At 39.8% G+C, this 23,250-nt stretch overlaps 1 protein-coding gene across 1 annotated transcript; it reads right to left on the bottom strand.

The window, feature by feature from the left end:
• Positions 1 to 7,126: 7,126 nt before the first annotated feature.
• Positions 7,127 to 15,685, bottom strand: LOC146510837 (homeobox protein NANOG-like). The gene is made up of 4 exons (XM_085173537.1): positions 15,681 to 15,685; positions 8,302 to 8,494; positions 8,129 to 8,212; positions 7,127 to 7,989 (listed from the first exon to the last, which is right to left on the bottom strand). The coding sequence occupies exons 1-4, from the start codon at positions 15,683 to 15,685 to the stop codon at positions 7,684 to 7,686; spliced, it is 588 nt and encodes a 195-aa protein (XP_085029663.1). The 3' UTR covers positions 7,127 to 7,683.
• Positions 15,686 to 23,250: the final 7,565 nt, after the last annotated feature.

Below are 23,250 nucleotides of genomic sequence, written 5' to 3'. Positions count from 1 at the left end.
TATTTAGATTCATAAAAGTTTAGATAATTATTTAGCCTTGTTGTGCAAACAAGCTGCATAACTTAATAAATATAGAATTTGAAAAGTAACAAATGGTATCTAAAAAGTTACACTAGGTACGAGATACATGTTCTGATGAGTTTTGGCAAACAAACATTTGACTAACATGTGTGTCTCACCTGCTCTCGTTCATCTCTGTTCTGTCCTCATTCTCCATCTCCCTCTCTGCTCCTCTCTCTCTCCCTCTTTGTTCCTCTCTCTCCCTCTTTGTTCCTCTCTCTCCCTCTCTGCTCCTCTCTCTCCCTCTCTGTTCCTCTCTCTCTCTCTCTGCTCCTCTCTCTCCCTCTTTGTTCCTCTCTCTCTCTCTCTGCTCCCCTCTCTCCCTCCTTGTTCCTCTCTCTCCCTCTCTGCTCCTCTCTCTCTCTCTCTCTGCTCCCCTCTCTCCCTCTTTGTTCCTCTCTCTCCCTCTCTGCTCCTCTCTCTCCCTCTCTGCTCCTCTCTCTCTCTCTCTGCTCCTCTCTCTCCCTCTCTGTTCCTCTCTCTCCCTCTCTCTCCCTCTCTCTCCCTCTCTGCTCCTCTCTCTCCCTCTCTGCTCCTCTCTCTCTCTCTCTGCTCCTCTCTCTCCCTCTCTGTTCCTCTCTCTCCCTCTCTCTTCCTCTCTCTCCCTCTCTGCTCCTCTCTCTCCCTCTCTGCTCCTCTCTCTCTCTCTCTGCTCCTCTCTCTCCCTCTCTGTTCCTCTCTCTCCCTCTCTCTCCCTCTCTCTCCCTCTCTGTTCCTCTCTCTCCCTCTCTGCTCCTTTCTCTCCCTCTCTGCTCCTCTCTCTCCCTCTCTGTGCTGACGATCAAGCCAAACACCAACATCATCAAATATACAGTTGAAACCAGGGGTCCGTTCTTCGTACCTCGCTTACTACATCCAAGATCAAATCATCGCGCCAACTTTGAGCTCGCTATTCCGGTTCTCCGAACACACCTGTTGTTGATGATTAGTACAGCTGGATGAAGTAATGTGAGATCACTGGGTGGCTTAAAAGGGGCTACGCATCGATAGTAGAAACATTGATCGGCAACCCTTTGATTGGTCGGCGAAAATGTCGAAGGAGCGCGCTCAGTATTTTTCGGCAGCAGAGCAAGAACTCTTGATTGAGGGATTTCAGGAGTTTCAGAGTTTAATTAAAACGCAAGGGAACACTGCAAAGGCTGCAAAAGCAAGGAGAGAGGGCTGGCAGAAAGTTGCTGACAAATTAAACTCGTAAGTAATTTATTATATTATATTACATTATCCATCCATCCATCCATTCGCTTCTGCTTCTCCTTTTCAGGGTCGCGGGGGGCGCTGGAGCCTATCCCAGCTGTCATAGGGCGAGAGGTGGGGTACACTCTGGACAGGTCGCCAGTCTGTCGCAGGGCCAACACACAGGGACAGACAACCATTCGCACTCACATTCACACCTATGGGCAATTTGGATTTTCCAATTAACCTATCCCCACAAGCTGCATGTCTTTGGATGGTGGGAGGAAGCCGGAGTGCCCGGAGGGAACCCACGCAAACACGGGGAGAACATGCAAACTCCACACAGAAAGACCCCGGCCTGATGGTGGAATTGAACTCAGGACCTTCTTGCTGTGCGGCAACAGTGCTAACCACCATGCCACCGTGCTGCCTGCTGCTATATTACATTATATCATATTATATTATATCATATTATATTATATTACATTATATCCTCTTTCACATTAGAGCCACAACAGGACCCACTAGAACATGGGAACAAGTAAAAGTGAAATATAAGAATATTCTACAGAATGGTAATATTTATCACTTATATTGCTTTTAGTCTCTTGAAAAGAGACCCTGAAATAATCTGTTTGTTTGTTTATAACAGCAACCAAGAAAAGGGCAGAGCAAAAAAAGACAGGTGGTGGTCCTGCACCCCCTCGTCACACCCCGGCAGAAGAGCTGGCCCTAGGGTTGAATGCCACCAGACCTATTGTTGAGGGCATCCCTGGGGGCAGCTCTTCTTTAGACCAGCAGCCGGGGTGCAGTAGCAGCAGCACCTTCATAACTGGTAAATGAGCTCATAATTCTATTTGTACAATGTAAAATATTTGGTTGTTGCCTTAATTAAAATGCTTTTTGTACTTTGACATTTATTGACATTGTGGGGTTTTTTTGTGTGTAGTTTTACAAAACACTCCATCACTTTTACCTGTTCCCATGGTGACTGAAGCATGCACAGTAAGTATATATATATATATATCTTTTTTTTAATTATTTAGACCAATAGGCTGTACCACATCCCTTTGTAACACCATTTTGTTTCCATTGCACAGGACAGTGAAGCAACCCTGTCAGATGACTGAGGAACTCCCTGTAAGTGCATAATTTGGCCTGAATTTGTATCTACTTGTGTACTTCTATGTGTTTCTGACTGCAGTATGATTTGCAGGCAAAGAGGCCGGCAGAGAGGCCTGATACAGAGGTGGGCAGTCTTGTAATTAATTTTACTTCCTACATGACATGTATTGACCATTAAATGTTGTCTCTACAATTGAAACAGGGTGACATTCGTTTGCTCTATAAGAGAAGTCTCCAGCAAAAAATGGAGTATACTGAGCTAAAGAAACAAAAGCTTCTAGGTGAAATCAAACTTCAAGCTCTAATGAGGCAAAACGTTCAACTAGAAATTGAGTTGCTTCAAAGGAACTTCAGAGTAAGTAAAAATACACTTTCATACAGAGCACTATTGATGACCTTGCGTGATACAGTATATATGATTTTTTTCCTGGCAAATGATGACTGGCTTTTTTTTTTTTGATGAGACAGAAAAAGATGCTCAAATAAATTTCAATGAAAAATATGTTTTGTCATGTTTTTAATATTCGAAATTGTGTTGCACAATTCTGTCCCGTGCAGCTCTGCCACTACGTTGGTCCAAGTGCACTGGCTGGAGGTCATCATCAGGCTGCACCTCCACCACAGGAGTCCTCTCCTTTCTGATGGTGGCAATGTTGTGCAGTACGGCACATGCAACAATAATGTCACATGCCCTGTCAGGTGCAACCCTCAGACTTTTCAGACACTGAAATCTTCCCTTTATTTGCCCAAAGGTCATTTCAATGCGTGCCCTTGTCCTGGCTAGAGCTGCATTGTAGCGGGTTTGTGGCCCAGGGTTGGGGTCAGGGAACGGTGTCATGAAGTACTGCCTGCATGCATAAACCCTGTCTCCAAGGAGAATCCCATCGTAGGCCCCTGTGTAATGGAGAAATGCTGTTATGTTAGGCCCAAAATAAGTATGAAATATCAAAATAAGTCTCTTTTTCTTACCACGCTCAAATAATGTGCAAACCCTAATAAACCCTGACTCTCTGAAAATTCTTGAGTCATGCACTGATCCGGGCCATTTAGCTTCCACATTTGTGATATGGCACATAGAGTCACACACCATCTAAGAGATTTCATTATATGTGAACACACTCCTTTTCATTATATATTACCATCTAAAATATTAGTATTACTCACCTGCACATTTATACTGTGAACCCCCTTTCGATTGACAAAATCCCCTTCATTTGGGGCATGGGGGGGCCTTGATCGCAATGTGTGTGCAGTCTATGGTACCAATCACATTATGGAAGCCTGCGGACAATCGAGCTATAGTTACAGACATAGGTCATGATTGCATCACATTCATTATCGAATTTAATGTACCTGCAATAGAAAAAAAGCCCTGTTTGACAACCTGTGGTCTTAAGTGGCTTGGAAAAACCACAAACACACCCAGGAAATGCTTGAGTGCCAGGTATACTTTGCGAATGGAACGGCAGACAGCACTTTTGCCAATGTTCTCTGCGTCTCCAACAGCGTACAGAAACGTGCCACTCACAAAGAAACGCAAGGCAATGCACACAGTTTGTGCAGTTGTTAATGCCCGACTACGGTGAGTGGAACTCTTATCATAGGGATCCAACAAGTTGGTTAAGTAAATAATACCCTCACGGGAAAATCGATATCTCTCTATGAGCACACTGTCGCGCTGAGCTAAAGGATCCTGTCTATCCCGCAATATACGCTGAATTCTGAAAACTCTCCTTATCAATCTTGCACCTTCTGCAATGGGTTGCTCGCGTACAAACGGACAGGACATGGCTGCGACAGACTTCCCAAATCCACCTTCGCTTTTATAGCCGTGGTCTCTCATCTTGATTACACGAAGTAATTTACTATTACTACTCTAAAATATGAATTACATCTGAAATAATCAAATACATGAAATAGAATGATTAATAGTACATTTCCCTTTTTTTAGGAAATGACCTGTATGTATCTGTATGAAATCAATAAAAGAATCAAATACTGCATTATCTTTAGTTACATTGATAATATTTATTTATGGAAAAACAGTGGAAAAATATCACTGTTGCTTTCGTATAAATGAAGCGGACATACCTGAGTGGCCGCGATCTAATCCTGTTTACATAAAGTAAGCCTGCTCCCAAGCAGGTTTACGCTTACGGATCTGTTGCTATGACAGCAAGTCCCGGATGAGCTTCGGAGAACCGAACGATCCAAGATCACGCAAAATCGTCAACAATCAAATCCAGCTAACTTACTTAGCGAGGTACGAAGAACGGACCCCTGGATCAGTGTGGTTTCATCTAACAAAGGCAAACAATGGACAACATAAGGCGTTCCCTACATGTTATGCAACTATACAAAACTTCTGATGGAGTTCTCTCTGATTTCCCAGGATGTATTTTGGATAGACTAAAATATTCACAATAGCCAGAGTTGACTGAATTCAAATATTTCTAAGATCCAATTATTACAATAAAATGGCCAGAAATTCACCCCGTTCCTTTCATTTCAGGGCTTTTCAATAATAGGAGATACTTACATGAAGTGGGACCCACTGATTCACATGCTGAGGATGTGAACTCCTCCTAAACTTACTCCGTCTGTTTTGAAACCAGGTTTTTACCTAAAATGGAAGAAAACAGAAAACATTTCATGAGTACAATGGACCCAAAATTCAATTTCTTATGTTGTAGTAAATTGAAAAACACTCACCTGTTTGTAGGTCAGTCCTGTCATCTCTGTCAGCTGTTTCATCTCTCTTGGCTCATAGTAATGTTTCACATTAAAGTGATGGACAAGAATATTCAACTGTCTCTCTGTGAACACCACCCGGGCCTTTCCTTTAGGTTTCTCTGGAGCAGTGTTGGGATCAAATTTGTCGTTTATTGGAAGAAAATGGATGGTATTGACTGAAACATTTACAATATATATAAAAAGAAGACTTCATCACTCTCCTACTTGCCTTAATCTAGGCACACCAACTTTGGGAAAAAAGAACAAAAAAGAGCAAAAAAGCGTGGATTATATGTTAATTCTTTTATATTTTTTTAGACTTTAAATAATGCAGAGGTTCAGTGAGTCTCATCAAAACAGCCTCGGTTTAATATTTCAATGGCAATAAGATAAAAATTTACAAGCAAAAACAACCTGTAAAACAGGATAAAACATGCATGTAGCTTCCATGTTGAAAACTGCAGATGAGGTGGAAGTCTTTTAAATCTTTGTGAAAACCACCAGCATGTGGTTTGGCAAGACCAAGGTGGAAGAAATCCTCATCTGAAGCTTTGCTGAACATAAGGATTTCTCTCAGGTCATCCTGATTTGGTCTTTATCCTGATCAAGTTCTAAATGTTGTGGGCCAAAGATTTGTTTGTTTGCTTTATAAATTATGTGTAGAGTTCTGGTCAACCAAGTCTTTAAATGTAAGAGTATTTAATAAAAAGTGGATTTGGTGGTTCTGTTGACGTGGTTTTATTTATGATCCCTATTACACTTTGTGTGTGTTTTACAGGTTATCGATATATTCATAATGACCATGATGGTTTGTGATTTATTATCACCGGAAGAAGTTTGTTCTTTCAGATAATTTATTTTAATTCTATGTTATTTATCATCAGACTCCTGAATGGTATGAGTTTTGTTTGCTCAGATTCAGTGTTAATCGATTATAGAAAAAGTCTTCAATTTCTTAAAGTAATTTTCTAGTTCATTCAGAAGTTGTTCCAAGTTACTTCCACAATAACTTTGCGTCATCTGCAAACAATATGACTTCTGTGTCTTTGAAATTACTTAGCTGAATGTACAATATCAATCCACATTCACTCAGTTAATGATTTATTCATTAATCTGTATTCAGGAGATTGAAAAACACCTTTTGTCATAATGCTTTTCAGAAACTCTCAAAGACAACATTACATGGATTATTAGACTCAGTGCTGCTCATTTATTGACTTGATTTTTCATTCCTGCAGCTCCTCTGTTCTGACAGCTCCACTCAGGCTCTGCTGGACACCACCGTGCTCCTGCTGCAAGGCGCCTGGTTGCTGGTACGCTTCCCAGTCATGATCATGGTGGCACTGTGAGCAAGAACCTGGCAACCTCCAGCCACCATGCCCCATCGTAACATTCCTTGACAGATCCCAACACAGCCCTGATACAAACATACATGGCCATCAGCAGCATCCTACACTTTAATTGAGCTGACTTCAGGTGTTCACTAAGGGGAAGATTTAATAACATTGCATGTTTCATTTCAAGACTCTGTAGTCACAGAGCAGAGAGTAGAAAAGGTGACAATAAAATGTTTTTGGAGCTTTACTACCAAGTAATCAGCATCAGACTCATTAACAATTAAAAGAAAACCCAACATTTAGAGTCTTAGGAAGATAATCACAGAGGCAAAAACTTTCCACTGTATCGTCTCAGGTTTCTTAAAATGAAGTTTGAGGTAGGGTTGTTATTTGAGGTATTCCTGGGAAAATCTTTTTGTCCATTTGAAAGCTCCAGATTCTTTAGATTATCTGTCTCATACGTTGATTGTGAATATAGAGGATTGTAGCTCAAGTTAACATGGAAAGAGAGCTCTAAAGTCTCTAAAACATTTGGATGTTCAGTCTCTGACAGAAGGTTTGGAGACATGTAGAAAGTTCAGTTTGAATGGGTGAAACTAATATTTTATTCACAGTTTCTCACACACAAGGAAGAGAATTTTCTTAATGTATATTTTACAATATTTTTTACAACAAATACAACAAAATGAAACAAAACACATTTTGATGAATTCATCTCTTAATCTTATATACAGAATTTCTGATGGTGTTTTCTCTGATATCCCAGTATGTATTTTGGCTATTTTGACTATTTACAGTAGCTGGAGCCTACTGAATTCTAATATTTCTAAAATCCATTGGATATTGAATACCCTCCTCCCCCTTTACTGAAAGCAATCAAATCTATGAGACTCTATGTTGAGTTACATGAAGACAATAAAAATAATAAAAAAAAGTCCAGGGTTGTTTATATTCCATTCAGTGCTGAACTGGTGTTCAAATCAAATTTTATTAGTCAAATACACAGTCATACAAAGTACAACATGCAGTGAAATTCCTGTGTCCTGGGGCTGCGGATGTAGCCGCACCAGGAAGAAACCAAAAAGACAGTGAAAATACATACATCAGGGACAAGAGGAAAAAAAGGAAACAGGTATGCAGGGGAGAGACGATGTTTGGGTTTGGTGCCTCCAATTTCACAGACAGTCTAAATGTCTGTCACTCATCACCAGGTCTGTCAATTTCTTGTTGAAGAGCCGTGAGCTTCTCCAAGATTTTATCCATGTTGCGTTGAGAGTTCCATGAGAACAGTCTGAGTACTCACAACTCTTCCCATTGCTTCGATCGTAGTGGCCATTTTTGCTGGGTTTTGAACAGCTGTGTCGTATTCGTGATGCCCGTTGCCTGGTGGCATTGACCAGCCAAACATCTGAGGGGAGTCAGGGAGGGTCCATTGAGGTCCAGCCACAGAATTGCCCACAGCATGAGAATAGTGGGCCTGATTATTTGCACCCATTCTCATTGAATTTACCTGGTGCTGGGTGTACTGCTCCCTGAACGGGGGCTGTCTCTCTCCCTGAAACTGAAGGGGACAAGGGGACTGTCAGTAAAACAAGAATAGTTGTTTTAAATTATTGGCATTACACTTTTTTAAATACAGTCAATTCCCCAGATAATGACAGAATCATAAACAATTCTGTTTAATAATAGGAGATACTTACATGAAGTGGGACATCCTGATTCACATGCTGAGGATGTGAACTCCTCCTAAACTTACTCCGTTTGTTTTGAAACCAGGTTTTTACCTAAAATGGAAGAAAACAGAAAACATTTCATGAGTACATTGGACCCAAAATTCAATTTCTTATGTTGTAGTAAATTGAAAAACACTCACCTGTTTGTAGGTCAGTCCTGTCATCTCTGCCAACTGTTTCATCTCTCCTGGCTCATAGTAATGGTTCAGATTAAACTGATGGACAAGAATATCCAACTGTCTCTCTGTGAACACCACCTGGGCCTTTCCTTTAGGTTTCTCTGGAGCAGTGTTGGGATGGTCCAGAGTGGCAGTGATGTTGCCATCCTGCCATCTGAGACAGAGCTGGAAACTGTCTCAGAGGTAGCAAAGGTTTTGTTGCCCATCTCCTTTTGTAGAGCAGTCTCCGCCCATATAGCGAGTTCTTCCAAGGAAAGACTCCCTTCAAGTCCGCTGCCTGAACTCCACGAGTCTGTGAGGGTAAAGACACAAGAGGCCAAGTAAGAACAAGTCTATATGGTCCACATGGGTCAGTTGCTGATATGTTTTGGCACGACTGACTTTCTAACAGAAAAAATAAAAAAGGGAATATTGATGAGTCTTAAACACAACAGTTTCACACAAACTTGGGGAAAAAAGTGGTGGGATATTTGTAGTGTTTGTTTCTCTTCTGAGACAGCAGGAAAAAAAGTTTTTAAAAAGGTAAATTGCTGAGCCTGAAACACAACAGTTTCCCAAAAAAGTGGAATATTTGTACATTATTCAGAACCAAGAGTGACTTCTGCCATCAGGATTTACAACACAGAGTGAAAGAGTATTTTTGCAAGTTGTCTTAGATGTTAGTCAACTCTGTTCATGTAGCTCACTAGGCAACAATGCTGAGTACATACCTGGAGAAAAGTGCATCCCATAATCTTCCATCTTTGAAATCCCAGTGATTAAAACAGGAAAGCTGGAGAAAGTATCTCTGCTGAAAGAGCTCCAAACCAAGCAGGAAGGTGAATTAAGACTTAAGAGCAATTCTCCTGGGCTTTTAAAGAGGTTTGTGGGTGTGGGCAGGAATGTGGGGGGTTGAGCTTCTTCCTTTGTGAGCCAATTTACCCTACCAAGTTTCTACCAACTGGCATCATTTACATTTCTTTAAAATGCTGTTTCTGAGGTCTGAAAACAGAAAGTACAGTTAGAAAGCAGCCATACAAATGAGCTTTACCAAATCCTTTCAGCTCACAGTTTATAAAATCTCAAAACTGCAATGCCTAAAATTACTATTCTACTTTCAATTAAACCTCCTACCCATTATTTTAGTGTCCGTTTTAACTGCTCTTAAATTAGCAAAAAATAAATAAATTCAACATGTGAGTTCTTCCCACTCACATAGATCATTTTTGCAAATGCATCCTCACACTAATTTGATCTCCAGGCGTTCAGTTGCACCTTTGTGTAAACCCCCAAAGCATCTTTTTAAGGTCAAAACAAGTTTTCCAAACTCTGACAAACCATTAAAAAAATCTGACACTGAATATCACGATGACCACTGACCACTCGTTTTGTCTTCATTAACTTTATTAAATGAAACAGTTTAAAAGTGGCAACTGAAATTACATCAATTGAACTCAGCATCTTTGAAAATGTTTTAAAATAAGCAAAATTATACCAATATTACATACAACTAATGACTTACATAATTAAGATCTTTGTGATCATGTGGAGAACATTACTGAGTTTATAAGGTAGCACATGGTAGCTTTCACCTTTGAAATGCACCTCTACATTGTAAAAGTCTCTGACACTAAAACACCCACATAAGTTAATGTAAACAATAGCAAGGCTAACGATCCACAACAACGCTCGTCATAAACCCACGGACACATGCATCTGGCCTCCTCTGGCTCATTCAGAATTAAAGAGACGCACCCAGTTCAGCCAGTGACCACTAAACATACGCTAATGTGTCTTTTAGAGTTCCTGTATCACACCCTGCTACCTCTGATTAATTATCAGGTCAATGCAGACAGATGGCACCAGGGCCATGAGAAATAAATAAAGGTTTCTGTGTTAACATGTCTTGATTTGAAGTAATTTCAAAGACACAGAAGTCATATTATGTGCAGATGACACAAAGTTATTGTGGAAGTAACTTGGAACAACTTCTGAATGAACTAGAAAATGAATTTAACTGAATTCTCGGTTGTTTCTATAATCAGTTAACACTGAGTCTGAGCAAAACAAAACTCATACTATTCAGGAGTCTGATAAATAACAAAGAATTAAAAAAGTAATTATGTTGAGGTTCATTAAAAGTAACTCGTTAAATGTACATATGTTTTGAAATCTCATGTTGTTATCTGGCTGTGCCATTACCATGGTGACGTGGACGCCATGGCAGGAAATACTTGGTGGACGCCTCTCCTTATATGTTCACTTTAAAAAAAAAAGTTGCAGCTCGACGCTCCTGTTAAAATAGAGGAAGTTTTTGGCTCAATCAAGTGTATGCGAGCGGTAAGGCCCCAGGCTCAGACAGATTTCCAGCTGAGTTGTTAAAAAAATTTAAAGACAAGCTAGCCCCTCTCCTTCTTGATCTATATAATGAATCTCTGAGAAAAGGCTGGCTGCTCCCCACTTTAACGAAGGCATCTATTTCAGTTTTACTGAAGAAAGGCAAAGAGCCTACGGCCTGTGAGTCCTACAGGCCCCTGTCTCTCCTAAATGTAGATTTTAAGATTTTGGCAAAACTACTTGCAATTCGGCTCGAGGCCGTTCTCCCACAGATTATCTCAAAGGAACAGAATGCACACGTACGGTGCTAAGCACAATTTTTTCTGCTCATTGTCCCACGTCTCCTGAGGTGATCATTTCTCTAGATGCAGAAAAGGCCTTTGATGGGGTTGAATGGGATTTAACTTTTTGCTGTACTGAATAGGTTTGGGTTTGGAGAAAGGTTTGTGTCTTGGACCAAACTTCTTTATACATCCCCTCAAGCTTCTGTCATCACCAACTCAGTTTGATCTGAGTATTTCCCACTATGCTGTGGCACTCGACAGGGATGTCCTCTTTCTGCCCTTCTCTTTGCTTTAGCCATAGAACCTCTTTCTGTTGCTCTGAAATCCCTCTCTTCCTTTCATGGAATTATCTGTGCAGGTGTTGAACTTAAGGTATCCCTGTACGCAGATGACCTTCTTTTGTATGCAGTTGACCCCATATGTAGTCTTCCTCCAATTTTATCTGTCTTGGAAAAATTCAGCTCTTTTTCTGGCTATAAAATTAATTTACTCAAGAGTGAATGTTACCCTGTAAACTCTTTAGCGTTAACACTTGAGCAGTCTGACATTCCTTTTAAGCTCAGCCCCTCGGGGTTTAGGTACTTTGGAATTAACATTACACGAACTTTGCCTTCACTGTTTTCTGAGAATTGTGCCCCCCTGGTCTCACAATTTGCATTAGATTTACAGAGGTAGAATTCACTCCCACTGTCACTAATTGGCAGGATTAATATTATCAAAATGAATGTGCTACCCAGATTTCTCTTTTTATGTCAGTGTATCCCCCTTTTTCTGCCCAAACAGTTTTTAAGTCCCTGGACCAGATGGTTTCTTCTTTTTTGTGGAATGGAAGAGCCCCTAGACTGAGGCTCTCTTTATTACAACAGTTTACCTCTAATGGGGGTCTTTCCCTACCAAAGTATTTAATGTACTACTGGTCTTTACATATTCATAAGCTGACCTACTGGCTAAATTCACCTGACCTGATTTGGTGTAAACTTGAAATTCAATCAATCTTTCCATATTTTTTCACCTGCCTCCCTTATCTACTCATCACTGAGTAGCGTTGCTTCAAATCCCGTAGTGCTCTCTACACTTAAGATATGGTTTCACTTCAGGTCGCATTTTAAATTCATATCCCCCTCTACCAGATTACCATTGTTAAGGAATCATCTATTTCCCCCTGCCACTACCAACAGCGCCTATTTGACGTGGCACAAAAGAGGCATAAAAACCATGAGAGCCCTTTACAAAGATGATGTCTTTCTTAGTTTCACAGAACTATCCTCAAAATCTAACCTACCTCCTTCTCACTTGTTTCTCTATTTGCAAATTAGACTGTGTCTCATCACTGTTTCCAAATTTCCCAATTCTCCCTGCTGATCCATCATGGGTTGACCTTCTGGTTGTTAGGCCTAATCAAAAATCACCTCTATCAAATATATATTGTATGCTTATGGTGACCAAATCTGATTCTTCAGGTAAAATCAGAACCGCCTGGGAGCGTGAATTAGGTGTTGAACTGTTTAAATCATGGTGGGATAAGGTGAATCTCATCATGCGTTCAGGTACACGATGTGCTAGGCTACAGCTTATACAGTTTAAAGTAATAAATACAGTCAATTTCTCAAAATCCCGTTTATCTAATTTTTTTTCTTCAATTATAGACCAATGTGACAGATGTCACACCTCCCATTGCAATCTAAGCCATATGTTTTTCTTCTGTCCAAGTTTGAACCAATTTTGGACTGATTTCTTTTCTGTACTTTCAGGGGTTTTTGGAAGTCAGATCCGAGAAGACCCTTTAATTGCCATATTTGGAGTTCCAAAGATCCCTCTTAATGTAACTCCCCAGCAAACTAAGATCTTAGCTTTTTGTTCCCTTCTTGCTAGATGCTGTATTTTACTTCTTTGGAAATCTCCCACGTCTCCATCTGCATTGCAATGGCTTAATACTGTCCGGACATTCTTGAGGGTGGAGAAGATATCACTCACAGTGAAAGGTAGTTCTGAAAGATTTATCCACAAGTGGACACCCTTTGTGGAATATCTCAAATCTTTTCCTTAGAACAATGCAATTTACCCACCCTGCGACTAGATTGAAAAGAATTTGAAATGTACTCTTTGTTTTTTAAGGTAGGCATAGGCACTGAAGAAGTTTTTTGTCTGGAAACCCACCATCAAAGTACCCATTGTCTCTGATGTCTGCAAATAAGAATAACCAGAACTCCAGACACTGGCTGTGAAGAAAATGCCACCAGTATTCAATTCTTTCATTGGAAGTACTTCCTCCCTCCAGGTAACTCTCAAAGGTGTCGTAAAGAGCCGCGGGCACAAGGAAACACTGAAAGCCTATAACATGGCCATTTCAGTTCCAAGATCACCTCTTGCAACTCTACACCACTTCCACGTAACACCCCCCGATCACTTTCAGATTACTATTTGTTGTGTATGCATTAAGACAGATTATTTTTCTCGACAAACCATCAACACTCTCATTGATTCAGATGCCATATGGTTTCAGTTTGCTGTAGGAGTACAGGTGCCAGATGAAGTTCAGCCCTTTTGAAAAATAGTTCGCCTTCGCCTGAGACGTCTTGTGTGCCTCAATGCCACCCCTCAGGGATCCAGCTCATTCAACACCAAGCGCACATCCTCTTTCCTCACGCGTAGTCAATGTTCTCTGCATTTAGCATATATCCATCGGTACACGTGAAGCTACCAGAGTACTACAACTGGTTGTCAATGAATTCAACCAAGACTTCCAGGTCAGAGTACGCTTTTGTGATGAGTGTGTCCCCTAAGAACCTGCGCTAAGAACTCTCTTCAGATGTCTCTCACTTTTGTAAAACTTGTGTGTACTGCCAAGCACTGTTTTAATATATAAAGATATTAAAACAGAGTCCAATCTCAAAATTAAAATCTACTTACTTTTTAACCTTTTTATTAAATACTCTTAAATTTAAAGACTTTGTTGACCTCAGAACTCTACACATAATTTATAAAGCAAACAAACAAATCTTTGGCCAAAACATTTAGAACTTGATCAGGATAAAGACCAAATCAGGATGACCTGAGAGAAATCCTTATGTTCAGCAAAGCTTCAGATGAGGATTTCTTCCACCTTGGTCTTGCCAAACCACATGCTGGTGGTTTTCACAAAGATTTAATAGATTTCCAACTCATCTGCAGTTTTCAACATGGAAGCTACATGCATGTTTTATCCTGTTTTACTGTTTTATTTCTTTTAGATCTTATCTTCTTGCCATTTAAATATAAAACAGAGGCGGCTTTGATAAGACTCAGTGAATCTCATTTAAAATAAAACAATAAGATAAACATTAACATGTAATCTACATCTTTTTTCCCTTTTCCCCAGAGTTGGTGGGGCAGATGAAGGCTCGAGTAGCAGACTGATAAAGTCAACTTTTTATATATATTGTAAATGTTGCAGTCAGTGCCATCCATTTTCTTCCAACAAATGACGACTTTGCTATGATTAAATACTGGTTGCATTTTTGTTTTGCTTTCATTGAGTCTCTAACATCATAATTTACAATATTTGATAGGATGTTAAAAAGTGAAAGTCATGAAATCTTGTGTTTAGCCTCTGACCCAGAATGTCAAAACAGAAATGGAGACTCGTCAGACCAGGAAACATTTCTTCAATCTCTTATTGTCTAATATTTGTGAGTCTGTTTCCTCAGTTTGCTGTTCTTAGCTGACAATAGTGGTAGCCAGTGGGGTCTTCTGCTGCTTCTAGCCCATGTGCTCCAAGTTCTGATATGTTGTGCGCTCAGTGATGGTCTTCTGTATAGTTTGCTTTAAATGAGTGGTTATTTTTAGTCTCTGCTGCTTTCCTATCAGTATGAAGTCATCTGGTCTTTCTCCTTTGACCTCTGACATCAAGAAGCTCGTTTCACTCAGAGAAGTGCTGCTCACTAGATGTATCGCTGAGTTTAACATTCTTTTGTGCACTTTACATTAGTTTCTTCTCTTTGATTCAACACTCACTCTTTCAAGTTGTTTTCTATCTCGGTGAATCACTGAGATTTAAAGAAGGTTCCACACAAGCCCTGATCAAGTCCTAAATGTTGTGGGTCAAAGATTTGTTTGTTGCTTTATAAATTATGTGTAGAGTTCTGAGGTCAGTCAAGCCTTTAAATTTAAGAGTATTTAATGAAAAGGCTAAAAAGTGGGTTTGGTTTATTATCCTAATTCTATGTTATTTATCATCAGTTTATTAATGATATAATTTGTTTGACTCCCAAATAGTATGAGATTTGTTTTGCTCAGATTCAGTGTTAAATCATTATAGAAAAACCAAGTCTTCAATTTCTTAAATTCATTCTCTATTAGATGTCTGGGAAGGTTCCCAGTTATCCAGGTCATCGTAGTCTAAGGATTTTAGAAAGAAAATTACCTTTTTAGTTGCTTGCAGACGTTTCACCTCTCATCTGATAGGCTTTTTCAGTTCAAAGTGGTAGAGAGTCACAGATTTAAGCCATATAGTGTTGCCCCAAGAGGGACAATAGACCCCATAACGATCCTCTACCTAGTCACACAAGCCAAGGTGTGAAAACGGGTGTAGGTCATATTCAGCCAAGGTTTCAGGTGAACTCATTTCACCTCAAGTTCATTCAGAAGTTTCAAGTTACTTCCAGAATAACTTTGTGTCATCTGCAAACAATATGACTCCTGTGTCTTTGAAATTACTTCAAATCAAGACATGTTAACACAAACACTTTTACCCGAATTTACCTCATGGCCCTGGTGCCATCTGTCTGCATTGACTTGATAATTAATCAGAGGTGGCAGGATGTGATACAGGAACTCTAAAAGACACATTAGCGTATGTTTAGTGGTCACTGGGTGAACTGGGTGCGTCTCTAATTCTGAATGAGCCAGAGGGGGCCAGATGCATAGGTCCATGGGGTTTATGATGGGCGTTGGTGTGGCTCATTAGCCTTGCTATTGTTTTACAATGTAGAGGTGAAACTACCATTTGCTACCTTATAAACTCAGTAATGTTCTCCACATGATCAAAAATATCTAAATTAGAGGTGTAATTCATTATTTGTGTGTAATATTGGTATAATTTGGCTTATTTTAAAACATTTTGAACCTCAGGTTTCAATACTCACTGAAATAATACAGAACGTATGCAAAAATATATTTAAAGAGTAGCTGTATTTGCTCTGAAACATTTGAAATTATAAACTATGTGCACAAATCTTCTGATAATAGAAAGTAAATTAAACATCGGTGCAAAGATCAAACTGGTTGCTTGTCTGAAACAACCAGAGCAGGAAGTTAAATCAAAATCATCTAACACAGATCTAGTTGACATGAAAGCAGAACAATCTAAACACATTAGATTTGTTTGTTTTATTAAATATATTTTTTACATTATATAGACCACCTTGTTTTGTTTTAAACACATGATTAACTATGCAGACCTTGATAAATTGACTTAATTTCACTTGCCACTTTCAGACACTCATTTATTAAAGTTAATAAAGACAAAATGAGTGGTCAGTGGTCATTGTGATATTCTGTGCCACATTTGTGAATGATTTGCATGAGTACAAAAACCATTTTTGCCTCAACAAGCTGCTGTGGGGGTTTACACAGAGGTGTAACTGAACGGCTGCAGGTCAATTTAGCGTGAGGATGTTTTTGCAAAAATGTTCTATGTGAGTGGAAAGTTCTTTCTAACACTGCGTTAATTGATGCAAAACATGCAGTGAGTTCATTTCAGTAATTAGCTGCTAAGTGCTGCTCAAACATGAGCACACCAGTGAGGGAGCCAGTGATGTCCTCACAAAATATTTCTTTCAAAGTCACCAATACATTTATCTGCAATGACTTTTCCTCCAATGAGGACACTGGTAGAATGAAATAAAGCTTCTGTTAAATACTGTTAAAAAAAGACTCAGAAATCTCGCCGTGTCATGTCACACCCACCAACCAAAGGAAGAGTTTGACCTGTTTTGAGCTCAAGTCTCTCATCACAGGCTGATGTGTGCTTCCTCCTGCACACTGACACAGCTGGTGAATTTAGTTCAGTAGAAAGAAAACAGTTCCTACATTAAAATGTTAATAAAAGCAAAAAAACAGACTTTGCAGCTGAGGAAAACCTTTGTTACTCTCAGAAACACATCAAATCCATCTTGTTCCGATTTACTGTAGAGACTTATTTACAAAATTGGGAAAAGGAGAAGCCCCTCACCCCACACTTCAAGCCAGCTTTAGTAGATATTCTGTACCCAAGTTGGAGATCACACTTTGCCATTTCTTGACGTACCAGTGCTTAAAAGATAAAATAATTTTAGGCATTAAGTGTTTCATATTTTATAAAGTGTGAGGTGGAAGGATTTGGTAAAGCTCATTTGTATGGCTGCTTTCTAACTGTACTTTTTTTCAGACCCGAGAAACAGCATTTTAAAGAAATGTAAATGATGCCAGTTGGTAGAAACAGCCTGACTGGTTGTAAAGAGACTCACGAAAGAAGAAGCTCAACACCCCACATTCCTGCCCACACCCACAAACCTCCTTAAAAGCCCAGGAGAATTGCTCTTAAGTCTTAATTCACCTTCCTGCTTGGTGTGGAGCTCTTTCATCAGAGATACTTTCTCCAGCTTTCCTGTTTCAATCACTGGGATTTCAAAGATGGAAGATTATGGGATGCACTTTTCTCCAGGTATGTACTCAGCATTGTTGTCTAGTGAGCTAATATGAACAGAGTTGGCTAACCTCGAAGACATCTTTGAGCAAAAATACCCTTTCACTCTGTGTTGTAAGTCCTGATTGCAGAAGTCACCATTTCTCCCTCCACAGCTGAACAGAGAGTCCACTTCAGCACCATCTGGGCTTTGAGTCCCTTTTTAAACTTTCTAATTGGCAACATCTGGTGGCACATTTTAATAATTCAGCAAGTAAAATCAAGTGAAATTGTGTGCGTGGGAAATTGATTAAGGCTCATCAGTTGATCCCTTTTGTATTATTTTCTGTTAAAAAACTCAACTGTGCCAAAACATCAGTAGCCACGGTGACCCATGTGGACCATATATACTTGTGCTTACTTAGCCTCTGTCTTTCTATCCTCACAGACTTGTGGATTTCTGGCAGCAGCCTGCAAGGGAGTCTTCCCTTGGAAGAACTTGCAGCATGGGCTGAGGCAGCTCTCGCTAAGGAGATGAGCAACATGTCTGAGACTGCTGAAGCTGTTTCCAGCTCTGTCATGGAGGAGGAACTGGTTTTTGGTGCCCCAAGAAACCAGGAGGGCAGCAACACTGTCACACGTACTGTGTGTGTGAAGGAAGAAAAGGTGCTCAAAGGAAGGACCCGAGGGCTGTTCTCAGACAGCCAGTTAAAACCTCTTGTCCATCACTTTAATCAGAAACATTACCCTGAACCACAAGAGATGACAGAGTTGGCAGAGCTGACAGGACTGACCTACAAACAGGTGAGTGTTTTTCAAGGTTACTAGAACATAAGGAACTAAATTCGTTTTGAATTTTCGGTCTATTGTACTCATTAAATTTCTTCCATTTTCCTCCATCTTTAGGTGAAGACTTGGTTTCAAAATCGAAGGAGAAAGTTTAGGAGGATTCCAGATTCTCAGCATCTCAATCAGGGCGTCCCGCTTCATGTAAGTATCTCCAATTATTAAACAGAACTGTTTTTAATTCAGTCACTATCTGGGGAATTCATTTAATTAGATGAAGTGTATTGTTTATAATTTAAAACAAGAACTCTGTATTGTGGTTTTACTGACTGTGCATCTGTCTGTGATTCAGTTTCAGGGAGCGTCCTCACTCAGCGAACAACTGGACATCAGCCTCATGAGAAAGGGTGCAAATAATCAGGCCCACTATCCTGATGCTGTGGGCAATGTTGTCTCTGGACCTCAATTGACCCTCTACAACTCACCCCAGATGTTTGGCTGGTCGATCCCACCAGGCAACTGACATTATGATTGCAACACTGGTGTCTTAAGCACTGCATGGAATATGAACAACCCCGGACTTCACAGTTTTTATAGAGAAAGCGGAGAGCCTTGCTAACAGCTAAAGATGGCTGTAGCTACTGTTACATCTCTTTCATTTCTCAACTATCATTCTGAAGCCTTAAGATATGCATTTCTGATATACTGGACGCTAATTTTATTTTTTTATGATTTCATTTTAATGTAAAGTTATTTAAAAGTTAACGCAGAGGCAGGTTTGATAAAACTCAGTGAACTTCTTCGTCATTTACACTTTTACAAAACAAGGAAAAATTAGCTTGGTCATAGTTGGTGGGGTAGATTAAGGCTTGTGTCAGTGACTGATAAAGTCCACTTTTTATACGGTGTAACTGTTGTAAAGTCAACATGAATCTGTAATGATTTTTCTTCCAATAAATGAGGACTTTGCTAAAACGAAATACTTTCTCCATGCGTCATTTTTATTGAGTCTCAACACATTTTTTGTTAAAAAGTATAATGAAATCTCGTGTTTGGTTTCTCATGTGGGTGTGTGCTTTCTTCTTCACACATCAGCCAAGGTGGAGAGCCTTACAACAGTTAATGTTCAATATCACAGATATTGTAAATAGTAGCTAGTATCAATGACTGAGCTGACAGGATATCAGGATTCTGATCTGTTCTGTTTTCTGTACTTTTAGTAAATGGTAGGCATGGGCTGAACATTAGGCCCTTTATCTTAAAACCCATTGATTTTAGAAATATTAGAATTCAATAGAATCTGTGGTTTCTGTAAATACCTTGATGCGTGCTCAATCATCCACGTCAGGAAACCCCACAAAGTTGATTCTGTTCATCTGGACCTAACGCTTTAAGTAGGACAAAGGTTGTCAGTAGGACAAACTGGTGTATATCATGATTTTTATGGATATTTCTCACTGGTGAGAACAGTTTTGCTTGTTCTGCTTTAACACTGCTGTTTTTTGTTAACAAAGGGGGCCAGATGCATGTGTCTATGGGGTTTATGATGGGCAACTTTTTTATAACTGCTTGCATATTAGCAGAGACATCCAACTCATGCAAGGACTCAACGTCTCCCATTGCATTACAACATTGCCTTAATAGAAACCCATATTCCTGCAAAGCCTTCACATCATCAGATTTTATAGGTGGCCATTTACTGACCCTTTCAATATAGGCAGCAGCAATTTTCAGCGAATTGCCAAAGTTCGCCTGGAGCAAAGATTTAGCTTTAGCATATCCATACTCAGCAGGCATATACTGACAGCTTCTGACCATTTCTCTTGGATGGCCTCTAGTGTATTGCTCGAGAAAATATAAACAATCCTTAGCACTGTGAGCTTGACTCTCCACCATGTGCTCAAAAGCTCTCAAATGTTTGATATTGCAAAGGATCACCATCAAATAACTGAATGTCACGCCTTGGTAGCAAAAACAGAGACTGCTGCTCAGCCAATAAAGTTGTAATTTCATTTTGTTTCTTCAAAACTGTTACTAGATGATCATGACCCTCACTACCTTGTGCTGTATGTGTAAGAGGTTTTGATTGTGCGTGAGACTGCGACATCATCTGAGTAGTTGAAACTGCACCTGGAAATACTTGATGTAACTTCGTCTCTGACTGTTCCAACGAAACAACCTTAGGCTGAGAAATATTTTTAACCTTGGGCCTTACATCCAATACATGCGCTTGATGATCACTTGCATCAACACCCTGATATGGTCGCTCTGGTAACACAGGTTTGAACGTCGGAGCATTAGGATTTAAAACACCTAAACTCCCCTGCTCTCGATCTAAATACGAATTCATTCCATCAGATTCACCATTAACAGCACTTGAGACCCGGGACATTTCAGAAGCTTTTAAAACATTCACCTTTGCTGCTGAGGCTGCTATTTCAGTTTCTAAGTCAAGCAGCTCCTTTCTTTTCTTAAGCTGTATTTCTTGTTCTTCCAAAGCATGCCTTTCTTTCAACAACCTCTGTCGAACAAGAAGGGCAGCCATGTCAGCCTCTGCCATTATGCGTGCTGACAAGACAGATGAAACCATGGAGCTACTGAGTGATGATTTACTTTTCCTACAACTTCTGTTTCCAACATTAGAGATGCTATCACTTGGATTAACATCATCTATCACAGCACCTTTACCAACATTCCCGGTGTGCCTAGAAGCACCAGAACCATTTCCAGCAGGTAATACATCAGAAGAATCAACACCAGGTGGATTTAAATGTGGCAAATCAAGCTCAGACACCAGATTTTTACTCTGAGGGTTTCCCTTTGCATCATGAAGCCATTTCTTTATCTCTTCCATAAACTCAGTATTATGTGCCCGCACACTCATAAACCAAGCAGTTTGTTTTTCTTGCTCTTCTTGAGGAAGCAAAGGAAGCAAGGTTTCATGCAGATGAGTTGTCTCATTAAGCAATACAGACAAATTCTCTAACTGAGACTGAACAGTGGAAACATTATCTTCAGATTGCTTTAATTCTTTAATAACCTTTATGACATTTTTAATTTTATTAATCTTAGTGTGACGTTCTGTTTGAAGCCTTTCAATCTGATTCTCCAAAGCCTTAGCAGTCGGTTTCGGCTGTCTTTTCCTTCCATCCACATCACCACATTGTATTAATTGGTGTGTCTCCATTTTTCTTCAAAACGTTACAAAATCCAAACTCTGAACTGCACCTATGCCACACAGCTTCATTCCAACACATCAACTTGATGACATTCCCTTCAATAAACCTTGGACACACAATTAACAGGAGCAATATCCCCCACTATCTGCCTATTAAACCTAACTAACTCAACCTAGTCTTCCGTACATACTAGCGGTGGGTATTTATGTACCTCCATACCGTCAGCTGTGAGGAAGACAAACTGTCTTAAACACAAACTGCGGCGGTACTCCCAAGCCAATGGCTTCAGCCGCCTGATGCACAATAACTAGAAAGTAAATCAGTACAACGCCTAGTGCAGCTGTACTGCTGAAACCTAACAGGGGAACAAGACTCCTGAAAGAAATCTGTTTTGTGTAGCCAAAGGCTTAATCTAAAAGCTGCGTGGACAAAGGCAACAGCAAACTATAAAACTCTCACTAATAAAACTCATCTTTATATAAACAATCCAATAAAACCTACAAACTTTTCTGTTGACAATTTGTTGCGGCTCCTCCAACCTATGGCCGTGGCAGGCTAAACATGAGGACACAGATGACGGGCAACAATGAACACAAGATACACTTCTGTACCATTTGCTCCTTTTATTCCACATGCAACTGTCCAATATACAAATCAGTGCCTGGGATTAACTTATTAAACAAATGCACAGACCACAAACAAATAACTGCAACTCACCAATAACTGCACTAACTACTATGCCAAATTACAACTTGGCCTATGGCATCAATTAGTGCACAAATATACAAAACCATCAAGTTCCAGTTAAAATACATCAAAATTATTCAAGCTGCGGTCAACAGAAAGTTCTGCCTCATGCTCACCCTACCTTTCTGCTCATCAACATCAGGTGCTGTGAACAGGTGAGTGCAACCATTTTAATTATATTGATACGGCCAATCATTGAAAGTGGGAGAAGCTTCCATTTATCTATCATACACTTGAGCTCATCAGTTAGAACTGAATAATTAAGCCTGAAGAGGAGTTTTGAGTTCCTAGGGATGTTAATACCCAAGTGTGAAATATAATCATGGGAGACCTTAAAGGGCAAACTAGACAGGAAATCGGCGCCCAGACTGGACGACAGCAGCATAAGAACAGACTTCTTCCAATTCATGGTGAACCCTGATAAGTGGCCAAAGGTGTCAATCAGTTTAAGAAGTGGAGCTAAAGCAAAAAGCATTGGAGAGAGGCAACAACCCTGCTTGGTCCCACGGTGTAAGAGGAACGGGAGCGACCTCTCATGGTTGGTAAGGACCGAGGAATGAGGGCAAGTGTAAAGTACCTTAACCATATTCAAAAATTTTGACCCAAATCCAAATTTGTCAAGAGTAGCAAACAAATAACTCCACCTGGTCAAAAGCCTGCTGGGCATCAAGTGAAATCACAGCAGAATTGGGCAGTGTTGTTGAGTACATCGCATTTAAGAGACATCTAGTATTTGAGAAATAAAATCTATTGGGGATAAAACCCGATTGATCAGGATGAATTAAACGGGAAAAACTCAAAATGTCAAAAATCTGTTTTTCATAATAGAAATATCATCAAATAACTTTAGAAAAACTTCCATTTGACTTGTTACATTTAATGTTAAAAAATATATATTTTATTGTTTAATTAATGTTAAAATGTTAGTCTGCCAAATGTGCAGCAATTTAATGTA

The sequence above is a fragment of the Neolamprologus multifasciatus genome, chromosome 9 (genome assembly GCF_963576455.1).
Source record: "Neolamprologus multifasciatus chromosome 9, fNeoMul1.2, whole genome shotgun sequence".
Classification (NCBI taxonomy): Eukaryota; Metazoa; Chordata; class Actinopteri; order Cichliformes; family Cichlidae; genus Neolamprologus; species Neolamprologus multifasciatus.
Note: the sequence above shows the minus strand (reverse complement) of the source record. Positions and strands in the feature narration are given on the sequence as shown.